Source organism: Ixodes scapularis, unplaced genomic scaffold (assembly GCF_016920785.2).
Source record: "Ixodes scapularis isolate PalLabHiFi unplaced genomic scaffold, ASM1692078v2 PGA_scaffold0__279_contigs__length_252992795, whole genome shotgun sequence".
In the NCBI taxonomy this organism is placed as follows: Eukaryota; Metazoa; Arthropoda; class Arachnida; order Ixodida; family Ixodidae; genus Ixodes; species Ixodes scapularis.
Genome location: NW_024609835.1, coordinates 95,973,635 through 95,988,215, shown reverse-complemented (window position 1 = coordinate 95,988,215; position 14,581 = coordinate 95,973,635). Strand labels below are relative to the sequence as shown.

At 47.6% G+C, this 14,581-nt stretch overlaps 1 protein-coding gene across 1 annotated transcript; it reads right to left on the bottom strand.

The window, feature by feature from the left end:
• Nucleotides 1-6,804: 6,804 nt before the first annotated feature.
• On the bottom strand, nucleotides 6,805-7,665 carry LOC8023487 (cell wall protein DAN4-like). Its single transcript, XM_029972168.2, has one exon. It carries the CDS (start codon nucleotides 7,663-7,665, stop codon nucleotides 6,805-6,807), a length of 861 nt encoding a protein of 286 aa, XP_029828028.2.
• Between the last annotated feature and the right edge of the window lie 6,916 nt (nucleotides 7,666-14,581).

Here is a 14,581-nt window from a genome sequence, read left to right as displayed (position 1 = left end):
CTAATCTTTGCGATAAGTGGGGTAATTAATTAATATTTTTTAATTAACCTTTTAATTAGTGAAAATAGACACATGGTTCCAAGTATAAACTTACTGAGCGTCATCGAAAACCACTGAATTAACTCTTTTTAAAACGACTTGAAGCTCGTGGGAAACTCGGGGAAGGGGGGGGGGGGGGGGGAGGTGAGGGGAACGCAATAAAGTTACCACTCGTGAAGCAGGCGCAAAGTCAGCAGTGGCTGAATGCGATAATGATCTCATCATTCGCGTTCCGCCACTGCTAGCTTTACGTCTGTTTCACGAGGGGTAACTTTGGCCCACCCCCGAGTTTCGCACGCGCTTGAACTCGTTCTAAAGAGAGTTGATTTAGTGATTTTCAATGAGGCTCAGTAAGTTTCTAATTGGAACCATATGTCTATTTTTACTAAGTAAAAAGTTAATTAACGAATTTAATTAATTAACCGAGGTATCGCAAAGATTAGCTCCCCACATAACATCCTCCTGGCCGCACAACTCACCTGGGCAAACTATATTAGTGAATCTACAATTTTTTTTGGTAATAAATATCTGTTCAAATTAAAATGGAATATCCGATATATATGTATATATATTATATTTTTTGTTTGTTTGGGGGTAGGCCAGGGAGGACGAGGAGGGTATGGTAACAGCCCCATAATGCAACGCGCGTGGTGCTGTGGCCTGTAACATCACATGACGTCACAGTTTCCCTTCTAAGTTTAGCTGGAATATTGACGCCACGTGACTTCAACACCAATTCAGATTCCCCGCTAAATTTAGCGGGAAAAATGGCTTCACATGAACCCGTGTCCCGTCACCTATCAACAAACTCAGTTTCCCCGCTAGATTTGGCGAAAAAATTGATGTCACGTGACCTCAACAGCAATTCAGTTTCCCCACTAAATTTAGCGGGGAAAATGATGTCACATGACTTCATATCACGTGATTTATACACAAAGTAGGTTTCCTCGCTAAGTATAACGGGAAAACTGTTGTGACATGACCTCAACGCCAATTCCAATTCCCCGCTAAATTTAGCGGCGAAACTGAGTGCGTAGTGTTGCATGATGGGACATCAGAGACCTACACACAAATTCAGTTTCTTCACTCAATTTAGCGGAGAATCGAATTGGTGTATACGTCTGTGACGTCCTATTATGCAACGCGGATGGTTACGCCGACGCCGACGCTGCTATACGCGGAGGCGGGCGCCTAAGAGCTGCGCTCTAAAAAATTCGAGACATAGTACTTTCTCTAAAGTGCCTCCTCGGCCTGCAAGTTTAACAGCAATTGTGACGTCACGCCACTGGAAAGCGCGGGGAGGTTTTAATGCCGGTTTTGTCTTCCCCTTTCTTTGCCGTTTTCTCAGTAACTATTTTGTATTTAGATAATATAAATAGCATGCCGGGAAGAGTGAAGCTCGGAAATACCGAAAATGTAGTTAATTAGAGTAGCTAAGAAGATCGCCGACATGCCCATTCAGTCAGCTTGTGTTAGTCATGAGGGTGAGATATATTCAGCTCAAATGTCGATGCAGTTTCTGGTCAGAAAGGCATCTGTGCCTTCTGCCTTTGAGGTCACCTGACCATTATGGTGTGGTATCAATCTCCAGCGGTAAATTAGAGTCGCTGTAATATTTTTGTGTAGGACAATTAAATGAGCCTTGAAATAAAGTGATTAAATATTTTGCATAACTTCGAGGCTGAGGTTAATGTCTATGTCATTGGTGTCAGAATAGTGGGTGCCGGACGGGATCCCCCAAACCTTTTCACAACTCCGGTTGCCATGCACTCCCCGTCGCACCCCCACATACCGAACAGCTCCGACGTCACTGACTGCCATATCGGTACGCAAAAATAATGAAAATGAATAAACTTTGTAGTATGGTATCATTGTACTATTCACAACTACCAGCTTCAAAGGCAGGAATGGACGTATGTTACTAAGTTAATAAAGAGGGGAAGTCCACAATGCTTTTGACAGGCGAGCACCTCGAATGGGCAGCTTCATGTGCTGTCACATGATTCATACTCACACCGATTAACGCAGCCCAATTCACTCCACCGCCGGACGTATCAATGAACAGTTTCATGGCCTTCGAGGCTTGGCGACCTTCCCATCTTGACCGTTTCGGACACGTCGTAGATATCGTCCTCCCAGATCTCCGGACTCTTTGCCTTAGGAACGAGAGGAGGGGTGGGAGGCGAGAGAGCAGGCTCCTGAGGCAGTCGTGACTCTGGCGCGGGTGTTCTGGGCGCCAGATGAACCACTGCCAGAAGCAACAAGAGAGCGCACAAAATGGCGATGATCCAAATGTGCCATCGACAAGCGTAGCTCTTCATCGGATCCATGTACTCCATGTAGGCGGAGTGGTGTTCCACCTGGGCGTACCGATTAATCACGAACTTCCCAGAATCTTCTTGAGGAGCCGACGCCACCGCGCTGATTTTGACCTTCTTGGTCGCAGTCGTCGCTAGTACCGTCTTTGCGCTTTCAGTCTTTGCAGTGTGAGTCTTAGTGGTGTCAGTATGTGGACTGTTGGAAGTGGCCTCACTAGCGCACATCCGTATTCCCGCTGCAGCCGATGAACTGGTGATTGACGTCACCGAGCTTGCGTCCGCTGACGTAGCCTCACTCGATTGCTTTGCGGGCGTGGAGAAGCTGGGAAATTTTGCCGTGGTCGATGCACTAGAACTTAGTAACGACTCGGACGACGCGGCTTCGCGACGATTTTGACCGGACTCCTCGCCGACATCACTCGGAAACAGCCTATATTTTGACAGGTCCGGAAAGCCTTCCTTCTTGCGCAGCTTCGTCTTGTGGATGTGAGGCAGGAAACTGTCCATGAGCCATTCCTCCTGGTACGCGCTGCCGCCGATCTGCGGCTGGTCGTAGTAGCCCGACCGTCCTTTGAGCTCGCCGTTGCCGTCGCCGGCGTCGTCGCTGCCAGCGTTGCTGTCGTCCTGGTCGTCATCGGGCCAGGAGCTGTCGTCGGGGCCTGCGTCGGAGATGTCCTGCCAGCGGAGGCTTCTCTTGGAGCGCGGCGACGGAAGGGGCGTCCGGTGTCCTAGGGCCCTGGCTCCGCAGGCCAGCAGCGAGCAGGCGAGCAAGGCCAGGGCCAGCAGCGGCCCGGCTGCTGCCTTCATGGCCCACCGCTCGGACCTGGGCCGAGCACGAGGCGGTCGCCGCTTCGCGCTCCCGTGCAGGAAGTCTGCGAGACATCACTCATGGCTTCTTCGTCTTCGTAGACGAGGAGCATATTCGCGTTTATCAAAAGCTAGGCGTCAAGCCGATCCGATCCATTCTTGGCGGCATGGTAGCATTACAATGGTCTAAAGAGGGCCTCTGTGGTACCATGGTTGCAGCTGACACTTGGTATCTATGGCGCGTTTCAAACGAACTTAACTGCAGTTGCAAGCGCGTGTTGCTGGACTGTGACCTAGCGCCTGTGGATCGACTGTGTTCTAAGTATACGTTACAACTATCTATAGTCCATTTTATAAGTTATCGGCGGCGTTGCGTCCTTTCTGTCATAGAGCTGGTCATAATTAATAGGCCTGGCTACAACGTCAAGACAATCCGCAAGGCATTATCTTTTGTGAACTATATGGATAATCAGATAATCACAAAAATAACCTTAAAGTTTCAAAACAAAACAGCTTTCCTTTTTTGAGTTTTTACATATTAATATGTAGACTATACTTATATCGGTAAAAACTGCACATGTAAGATTGAAGTGCTGACATTAAAAAAATAGAATTGTCATTATGAACGAATCTAACAGTGAATACCACTAGTGGCGAAAAAAGGAAGTTTCCATGACGGCCTGCCATTTCGAAGACGTGCAGAGATGCAATATTTACGTGATGCAGCAATTCCAAAATTTTATGAATACGTGAGCTTTAAAAAAACATGAAATATTATAAAAAAGTTTATTTAGTTTTGAAACGTATTAGAAATTATGAAGTAAAAGAAAATGCAATGTATAGCAGAGTATGCTCACTTGTATTCGGCCAAAATCAACGTTGGCAAAAAAAAAAAAAAAACAGTATCGTGAACAAAAATAATAAAATAAATCAATTTATTTGACTTAAATTATATTTAGTTGATCTTTATAAGGTTTATTTTATTTAGATCAGATAGATTCGATTTTAATCACTGCAGCTAGAAAATAGTGATTCTTTAGCAGTAGATGCATTTTTCAACTTGGCAGATTGATGGATCAATTACTCCCATTACTGTTAACAATTCTGAAGAAAGAATTACAGTAAATGTAAAGAACAGTTAAATGGGCAACTTTTAATTGGTGTAATCTCCGCCATACTAAAACAAAAACAGCTTGATATTTTTTTTTTTTGTTATATGAAAAGCTTTATTTAATTTTACTTTCGCGTTCTGACTGCAAAAGGACATTACTTTTCTATTTCTTGTTTCTTTCTTTTGCGTTTCGATTTTGTTGCTATATGACGTTGCATAGCTGACGAACGAAATGAAAGGTAGAACTCGAGCTCGACGCTCCGATATGCTGAGGAGAGCACCTCCTCGTGCTCCTTGCCGCCTTGCAGATATTGTTCCTGCTTAATCAAAGCTTTAATATAAAGAAAACAAAAGGCACATAGAAAGCCAAACGCTGAATGAAAATATTCTCGGGATTATATTTACTGAAAAGATTTAATTTAAATCATCACAGTAAAGCTGGTCTAGTTTAAATCATGATTTAAACCGAGATTTCAATCATATAGGCTGGTTCACACATCTGCGTTGGTTGCATTCGTATGTGACCGTAACGGCTCATTCACACTTCCCCATTTTCTTACGTTAAGTTACGTTACGTGTAACTCACCGAAACATTCGTGTCTCGAATTCTGCGTGTCGTGCTTTCTCCTTGAACTTGTTGCCTCGCTTGATACGAAGCACAGAGGTCCCGGTGACTTCGACGTAATACTTCGTAACTTAACGTAAGAAAATGGGGCAGTGTGAACCCCAAGTGTTCGCCGTACACAGCATGGCAAGCGATGCAAGGGGTAGCTTCACGAAGCAATCCATGAGTCACGGTTGCTGCGGTGTTTTGGTCGTTACAGTCGTTTTATTTGCATGCATGCGAACGCAACCATTGCAAAGGAGTGAACCAGCCTTTGTTCTTCACCCTAACTGTACCTGATTTCGTAGTCCGGGTCAACGTTATGAGAATCGCTCAATTACGGAACTGCTCATAGACGCTGCATGCACGAGCAGTGTCCCCCCCCCCCCCCCCCCCCCCCCCCCCTCACCACGACTCTCCTCCTGTCTTTCGACGCGCCGGACGGCTGCTTTGGTAACTGCAGTGTATTCTATAGGATGCGTACGTTTCGAAGCGCAGCGTCTAGATGGCGCTTCTCCGTACTCTATGGCAGAGCCGTTTTGCTCTATGGAACACACAGTTATGAAACGAAAATCTGGATGGCGCTTCGAACGACGGCAGGCGGACTGAAGTGAGTGAGGGGAGGGGGGGGGGGGGGGTACCCCCTTCTGCGGGAGCTTCACAACTGAGGTACTCTTTGGTCCGAGTGCACCGGTGTTATGGCACGGCGCAGTCAAAATTTTAGGCTAACAAAAATTATAACAGCGCTATTAAAAAAAAAAATTAGTGCATTTAAGGCGAAATTTTACTGGTCTTGACGCTGCTAATGTCTCTTCAAATCATCACTGCGGGCAGCTAGTTCTCCGAAACCCAGGAGGCTCAATCCCCACCCCTGCCCGTTTCGATATGGATGAGCGTCGTACCGGCGTGCTGTTATCTACAAGGACTGCGTGGTGCACGTTAAAGACCCCAGGCTAGCAGTCGCACTGCACGGTTTAAATATTTTATCTACAGTGGGTAATGTCGTGTATTCAGAGTCAGGTTCTCCCGAGTGGCACCAGAGGGTGCCACGCGACAGGACAGTTACGAGACGGATGCGTGTGAGGGTTCGGTTTCGTTTCCTCGTGCGTCTCCGGAAGCTCGCGTTATACACCGACAGAACTACGAACGACAAGTCATCGACTACCCCGAAATGGCTCCCGGCTGTACTGGCTCGTCTTACATCACGTCATAAAGTTGTATCGACTGTAACGAAGATATGGCAGATAACAATGTAGCCATACTGTGGAAAACTAAACTCCTGCTGTATAAGCAACTAACGAATGATTTGTTTGTCTTTTTCACCGCGCACGTGATTCCTATATAAGATCCCAGAATAGCAGCCATGCCACACTGAGTGAAATGCAGTTTGCAGCGACAATATTCTGGATCATTTTTAACCTACATCGGTTAAAACACAGCATGCGTCGTGGGTCTCGAATGTGACTTGTTAATTCCCGTGGAAATATTGTTACCTTTTCTGCCCGCCAAGCTGGCAAATGTAGGGCACCGTGTCCCCCCTCTCAATCTGTATTATTGCCATTTTTTTTCTTGTACCCCTACCCCAATTTTGTACTCTGGGTGTGGCATACAAATTTAAATTGTTTAAGTGGGTCGACTTGCGTTTGCCGAGCATTGCTCGTGCATGTTTGCTGAAGACTCAAACATGACTCCCTTATTTCCTTCCTGCTTCCTAATGCTGGACCACAAGAAGTGAACGTTACCAGGACAGTAGATACATGGTATTTGTCTTTAATTATACTGTGATCAATTTGAGCGTTTTGTTTTAAAAAATAACGGAAGTTTATAAGCAGCATCAGACGCGCAACACTGAAATCTGCCTTTCCTGGGGACCTGCCAGATATCAGGAAGTCCTCAGATCATGTGTATTTCTGATACCTCTATCCCTAGGGCTGGGGCATATGAGGGTTGGCTTTTTCGTGTTCTTGCAACGATTCAATTATATAAGGTTTACACGTTGTTGTGACCTTGAAAGGCCTGCAGGTGGTAGTCGTGGGTCTACAGGTCGTGGTCCGTGGCTTATGAGTCGTCGTCATAGGTCTGCACGTCGTTGTCGCGGTGGTAGGTTTACAAGTTGTGGTCGTCGTGATTGGTTTACACGTCGTGGTGGTAGGTTTGCATGTTGTGGTGGTAAGTTTGTAAGTCGTGGTCGTCGTCGTAGGTGTAGACGTAGTAGTGGTAGGCCTACACGTTGTCGTAGTGGTGGTAGGCTTGCACGTCGTGGTCGTCGTTGTAGGTTTGCACGTAGTTGTAGTAGTGGTGGGTTTGGACGTCGTTGTCGGGGTAGTAGGTTTGCACGTTGTGGTAGTGGTGAGGGGCTTGCAGGTCGTCGTGGTCGTCGGCGGACAGGGCGTCGAAGTAGTAGTAGTAGTCGTCGCCGTTGGACACGGCGTTGTTGTCGTCAGACATGGCGTGGTTGTCATTGTAGACGGCCTGACTCTCGGAAGGGCGTGGCAGCCCTCGAACTCCATGGAGTTATCGGGAGGGGCCTTTTTCCTTCGGATTCCGAGGCGCCGCGAGAGTTTGTCAGCGAGCCGGTGCCTGTTTTCCCGCTGCAGTCGCGGCAGCACCTGGTCCAAGAACCAGTCTTCGTAGAAGCGGGCAGGATGTTTCGGGTCATGAACCAGCACCGGCTCCGCGGGTATGTTCTCCCAGACAACATTGCGCTTACTGCGACGGGGTCCGTGGGGCCGTGCTCTGGCGACAGCCATCAGGCTGCCCAGCACGAGCACGGCGACCAGCTTCATGGCGACCCGGTCTTGACGGGAGCCCTCGCGGCAGCCCTAGCTAGCCCGATGTTGGTTGTCGGCGTCGCGTATGGCCCATGCTCGAGCTATAGGGGAGCCGCGCGCGCACTATGCTCAGCTCTTCTTCTATGCGTTTGCCCCAGCTGTCTTTGGAGTTAGTCATGGTATATTGGGCTGGTCGTTTTTCAGCGCTCCAATCCTCTGAATCGAATCTGCAAGATCTGGAAGCACCTCCAGATCCGAGCTAGAGGGTGTTCTTCTGGGTGTTCGAGATGTCTTAAAACCTTTAGCAAGCTTCAGTCGTGTGCTCAAACCCGATAGAGCTTCGAAGCGGGCGGAAATCAGCCAAGCCCAGGTGAAAATTTGAAGGGGTATTTCAAGTGGTAGCACTTGCAAGTCAAGTGGTGCCACTTGCAAGCCAAGTGGCACCACTTCGGCTTCAAGTGGTGACACTTGGGCCTCAAGTGGTACTACTTGGGTCGCATATGGTGTCACGTGAGCTTTAAGTGGTACCACTTGGGTTACAAATGGCACCAGTTTGCAAAATCATATATATAACTAATAAAATAAGTGAAAGCTGTTGCTACAAGTTAAAAAAAAGATGGGTTGTGTGTGTGTTTATACAGCCTAGAACTTGGTCTGCCTCACAGGGGCGACGTGTCTCCCAGCTGTAGATGAGAAATTTAGCCAGTGCGATACAGCCGCTAGCCTGGGGTCTTTAACGTGCATCACGCAGTAGTGATACACGACCGCACGCTCAACGCAGACTGCGTAATTTGCGAACTTCATTTCCAACCACATTTCATTATTAGAAACTATGTGCACCAGATCAACGGTGAGGAAGTTCGCATCCCACGAGGGAAACCTACACTCGCTCCTGACGCTGTCCCCATGGATTCACGGAGCCTCCCACCTTGCACAAGCATGCATGCGGCTCCCAAGACAGATCAGAGGGACGTGACAAGCGACGAAGGTGTCACGCCAGCAAAAAAGTCACGCCCATCGACTGCAGACGGACCCGAATTTGTCGACCATCCAGATGGTACTAGCAGACCCCCTGTGGTCACACCTCTCGCCACGTTGAAGGGAATCATACCGCCGAACAGGCACTGGGTTCTTCACCAGCTTGACGACATCGAGGGAGTGTGTTTCACATCGTGCTCTCTCAACTCGCTCACCGGTGAAGTGAAGGTAGAAAAGGCAGTGTTCTTCACCGCAGACAGTGCCGGTGTTTTCTATTCAAAGGCGTTTGTGCTTGGTAAGCTGGTGGCCGGCTCGGCAATGTCAAACATGCAGGACGCAGCAAACGTATTGCAGCGCGTGTGTGAAATGCATTCCTGCAACGGCGCCGCAGCACTAAACGAAACTTTCCTGGTGAGCAACCTCACAACGAGCTTGCGAGACCAAACAGAACGCAAGTCTGGAACTATTTTCAGCGTTAACTGCCAAGGAAGGGCTACAAAAAAGGCACACCTTGCACCGCTTGCAGATATTTAAGGAAGGCCCTCTTTACTCGGCAGTCACGTCTCAAAAGACGTAAAACAATGCCCAGAAGCACCAGAGGGTACGCTATGCAAAAGCTGCGAGCATGGACCCGCAAAAACAAGCGCCTTTTACTGAGGCTAGACAAGCTTGCAGGAGATGTCAACAGAATGAAAAATGAATGTGCCGCGACTCCTGATTACGTGCTTACCGAAAAGATAAAGTCTCTGCCACCGAAACAGCAACTGGCTGTCAGACAATGCTTCGGAGCATCGAAGAGAAAAGACACACGCGGCATGAGGTATGACAAGCAATGGATTCTGGAGTGCGTCCTGCTTAAAATGAGAAGCCCAAAGCTCTATCGGTACATGCGTAGGCAGGGCATTCTGACCCTTCCAAGTGAGACAACAATTAGGAAATACACAGCTCAGTACAAAGGTAGTTATGGCTTTAATGAAAAAATGCTGAGAGTACTGAAGCAAAAGACTGCCAAACTTGACGAGTTTCATCGGCACGGGGGATTAATTATTGATGAAATGAAGCTCTCCGAACACCTGTCGGTCACTACAGGAGCCGAAATCGAAGGCTTTGTTAACCTAGGACCCTACACACCTGATGAACAAAAAACGTTGCCATGCAATCATGGCCTTGTTGTAATGTTTGTCCCTCTGGTAGGCGCTTGGACGCAAGTTCTTGGGGCTTTTGGAAGCAATGAGAACGTAAAGGGTGGCCTTCTAGCCAAAATTGTGCTGGAGGCCACAGTTCTGGCAGAAAAGGCTGGTCTCTTCGTGGACTATGTCACATGCGATGCGGCGTCATGGAACAGAAAAATGTGGCGAATGTTCAACGTGCGGGCATCTTTGAAAGAAGTGATTTGCAAAATACAACATCCAGTCAACAGCAGCCGGTTCCTTCATTTTTTTTTCTGATTTTCCCCACCTTGTAAAGAACGTCCGGAACAGACTCCTCACCACGACTTTCAAAACGCCTGAAGGACAAGTGTCCATTCAGTTTGTGAAAGAAGCCCTCAAGCTGGAAGGCAGTGCAGCCACTTTGAAAGTGATGCCAGGGATAACAAGTGTCCATGTCGCACCCAACAAATTTGAAAAAATGAGAGTGAGTTACGCCTTTCAGCTGTTCGGATAGGGCCCTTTGCGAGCATTCTTCTTTTATCGCACGCGGCTGCAGAGGAACTGCGGTGACATCGAAGGAACACAACGGTTCTTCGTGAGAATGAAATATCTGATTAGTGTCATGACTGCCAGACACCCGACAGAAGCCCTGAGACCCGGCTCTGCAGGAGTAGAGCAGATTAAAGAAATGCTCAATTTTCTGAACACATGGGAGTATCAGGCTGATAAGTTGCACTTCCTAAGCAAGTCGACTGCAGAGGGACTAAGGATCACTCTCACCAGTACTCTTGAGCTGCTCCGCTATTTGCGTGAGAAGGTAGGATACACGTACGTGCTCACCTCGCGGCTGAGCCAAGACAAGATCGAGAACTTTTTTGGAATAGTTAGACTCTCTTCAGGTTGCAACACGCACCCCACGCCACAACAATTTTTGCTCACAGTTCACTGTTTGTCGTTCTACAACTTAGCACGCAGCGTTACAGGCAGCAATGCAGATGAGGATGTGATCAGCTCTCTCCTTGACGCTGGAGACAAGGGACAAGAAACTGCCAAGCAAATGCTGATCAACACAGTGAAATCCCACACAGATGAGAAGGCAACGTTGTCAAGTTCACATACCTCGGATGAGAGTATAGAACATAAATACCATGTGCAGAGGAGCGACTCTAGGCTCATATACTACCTGGCTGGGTACGTTGCAAGAAAATGCGTTCTTCCGAGCAGATGCTCTGCTTGTGTTGGCACCCTCCTGCTGCCGGAAGAGGAGGGACGCCTTTTGCATGCTGCAGAGACTGTGCGCTATAATGACAAAGGTGGCCTGCTGTATCCTTCAGTCGAACTTTTTCGCTTCATAACAGTGTTGGAGGATATCTTCACAGGCTGCTTTAGTGTACGGAAAGTTCACCGGGAGAGTGTGATGGACACTTTGGAGATGATTAACTGTGCTGGTCTCTTGAAGATTGGATGCGCAGATCACGCAAAGAGCCTGACGCCTTGCGTTATCAGCTTTTATGTAACATCGAGACTTCATTTTTTTGTGAAAGGTCTGAACAGGTCCAATCTTCTATCTAAGAGAAGGGCAGCTATGCACGCCAGGATGAGCAAAATGTGTTAGTCTTGTGGAATTCACTACTTTCATTATGTGTTAGTTTCTGCTAACTTACTTTCAACAATATGCAAAGGCAAGCAATAAAGTTTGCCAAGCATTCCGTATAGCTTTGTTTTTCATTTGTGGTGCATAGAAACTCAGATGCCGAGTTGTGTACGATTTTAAAATAATGCAAATCTTGTTTTTGTTCAATGCCACAACGCTGGAGTCAGCTTATTAGAGCGCTGTTATTAGGTGAATAGGAAAATCGCACCGTAGTTCGTGCCCCAGGCATTATATGAAAGTCGCAGTACGGGAAGATTCGATGTTTTCTTGCAGCTAGGCGAACAGGAAACACTGACCGCATAAATTACGAGCGTATGCACCCTGAATTTCAGTGGTTCACATTTCAGCAAGGAAGACAAAGGTTGTCGCGCGCCGGGTCTGTTTTGGTTTCGGACCATTGCATTCAAGTGTTGTCGATCGCAGCGCCGCCGCTGCTGTCGACACGGCACGCGTCAGGCGGAGGGGCTCGCTCGCTCCACTGTAGTTCACTGTAGTGCCGGACATGTAGGGCGAGATGTCCCGATGGTGATGATTTCGGAGAAAGTTGATGCTCTCGAAGTCTCACGTTCACACAGGGCCCAGATTGTCCTACATAGACTTTCTCACATGTGAATGGAATTTCGTACACTACGTTGATGTTGCAGTTGACGTACTTGTGCGTATGCTTGACGGTGCAGTTATTGTTATTTTCATTTTGCGAATTAATCTCAGAACACAATTTTTTCAGTTTGTTTGAAACTGATAGTACCACTGGTACTTCATACTTTATGGCTATCCTTTTGAAGTTGTGGGATATGTTGCGGAAGTAGGGTATCACTGCCGGCCGCGTTTTCTTCTCGCAATTTCGTATTCCTCTTCCCTTGGGAGTTGTCAGACATTCTGCTACATCAAACAATAATGAATTGGTGTATCCAGAATCCTGCAGCCTTTGCACTTGTGCTTCGAAACTACACTTGTGCTTCGAAACTACACTTAGCCGTGTATACACAGGACTTTTGCAGGGCCGCTTTGAAGCAACTCTGCACTATTCCTCTTTTGATGATCTTAGATTGGAGTCTTTTTTTAGACCGTGGTGCATAAGCTCAACAAGTGTGCGATTCTTCAAAGGACAGTTGTAGATCTAAAAATTGCAGCTTGCTATTTGTAGGTAACTCATGTGTGAATTTGAGTCCTTGAGCTTGTGTCATGAAAGTGTTGCTTATGCTGTTAAATGTCGCACAACCATATTGGTCAGGTGCGATGGAAAGTAAAACGAGATAGTCATTGACGTATCTAAAGATACGTGTTACAAGGTTTGTGGGACGACTTTGGGCTATTCCCCTGTCACATGTGGAAAGAAAAATGTCGCATAAGACCGGTGCTACACAGGAGCCAATGCAAATCCCTTTCTTTTGGATATAAGTATTGCCGCTGCAGGAGCCAACGAAAGAGCCAACGCAAATCCAAAAGAAAGGAATTTGCATTGGCTCCTGTGTAGCACCGGTCGTATGCGACATTTTTCTTTCCACATGTGACAGGGGAATAGCCCAGAGCCTTCCCACAAACCTTGTAACACGTATCTTTAGATACGTTGACTTTCGATCGACCTGACCAATATGATTGTGCTACATATAACAGCATAAGCAACATTTTCATGACACAAGCTCAAGGACTCAAATTCACACATGAGTTACCTACTAATAGCAAGCTTCAATTTTAGACCTACAACTGTCCTTTGAAGAATCACACACTTGTTGGACTTATGCACCACGGTCTGAAAAAAGACACGTACTTTTTGATTCTGCCCACTCTAAGATCATCGAAAGAGGAATAGTGCAGAGTTGCTTCAAAGCGGCCATGCAAAAGTCCTGTGTACACACGGCTAAGTGTAGTTTCGAAGCACAAGTGCAAAGGCTGCAGGATTCTGGATACACCAATTTATTATTGTTTGATGTAGCAGAATGTCTGACAACTTCCAAGGGAAGTGGAAAACGCCATTGCGAGAAGAAAACGCGGCCGGCAGTGATACCCTACTTCCGCAACATATCCCACAACTTCAAAAGGATAGCCATAAAGTATGAAGTACCAGTGGTACTATCAGCTCCAAACAAACTTAAAAAATTGTGTCCTAAGATTAATTCGCAAAATGAAAATGACATCAACTGCAGCGTCAAGCATACGCACAAGTACGTCAACTGCAACATCAACGTAGTGTACGAAATTCCATTCACATGTGGAAAAGTCTACGTCGGACAATCTGGGCTCTATGTGAACGTGAGACTTCGAGAGCATCACCTTTCTCTGAAATCATCACCATCGGGACATCTCGCCACACATGTCCGGGACTGCCACTGCGCATCGATATTCCAACAGACTAAGATCCTCAAGCATTACCATAAAAAAAGATCCAGAGAACTCTATGAAGCGAAAACCATATTGTCTCGGGGGGATCGGTGGCCGGGAGAAAGAAGAAGACGCCGTTCCAAACGGACGCTTTTCAATGTTCTCCAAGGAAAACTCAACGGCCACAGGCCGGGGAACTGTTGAGGCTTCGGCCGGTACTAAGGGAACTATGACTGAAGAATACCGGACCATCCTGCCACATTTGCCAACAGAAGAAATGGTGAAGAACAGCGTGGTGTTGCACTGCGACACCGGCGGACGCCCATACCGGGCCGAAGATTTTGTACGACCGTTACAACAGGCTGGAGTATTGTCGGAGTTGGCGGGTCTCGGAGCCTATCAGATGGGTCACGTGTGGCTCCTCAAGTTGAAAACACCAGAGGCCAAGGAGAAGCTGCTGCAAGCCGGTGAAATCCAGGTGAAGGGGCGTCGCTGCCTAGCGATTGACCCATATCGGAGAGAGGTCAGGGTGAAGCTGCATTGGGTGACCTTTGACGTGCCCGTCGACACTGTCCGCCGCGCTTTCGAACCGTACGGCGAGGTAAAGAGCGTCGTTCGTGAGATGTGGAAGGTAGACGGACTCGTGGGCGTCGAGTCTACAACGCTGTCCGTCGTCCTAACTCTCCGCCAGGACCTAACACTGGAGAGCCTGCCACACCAGCTTCGATTCTACGGGGGCACGGTCCTGGTAGTGGTTCCGGGGCGTGCGCCCGTTTGCCTACGTTGCCGACGCATTGGGCACATACGGCGTGAGTGTAGGGCGCCT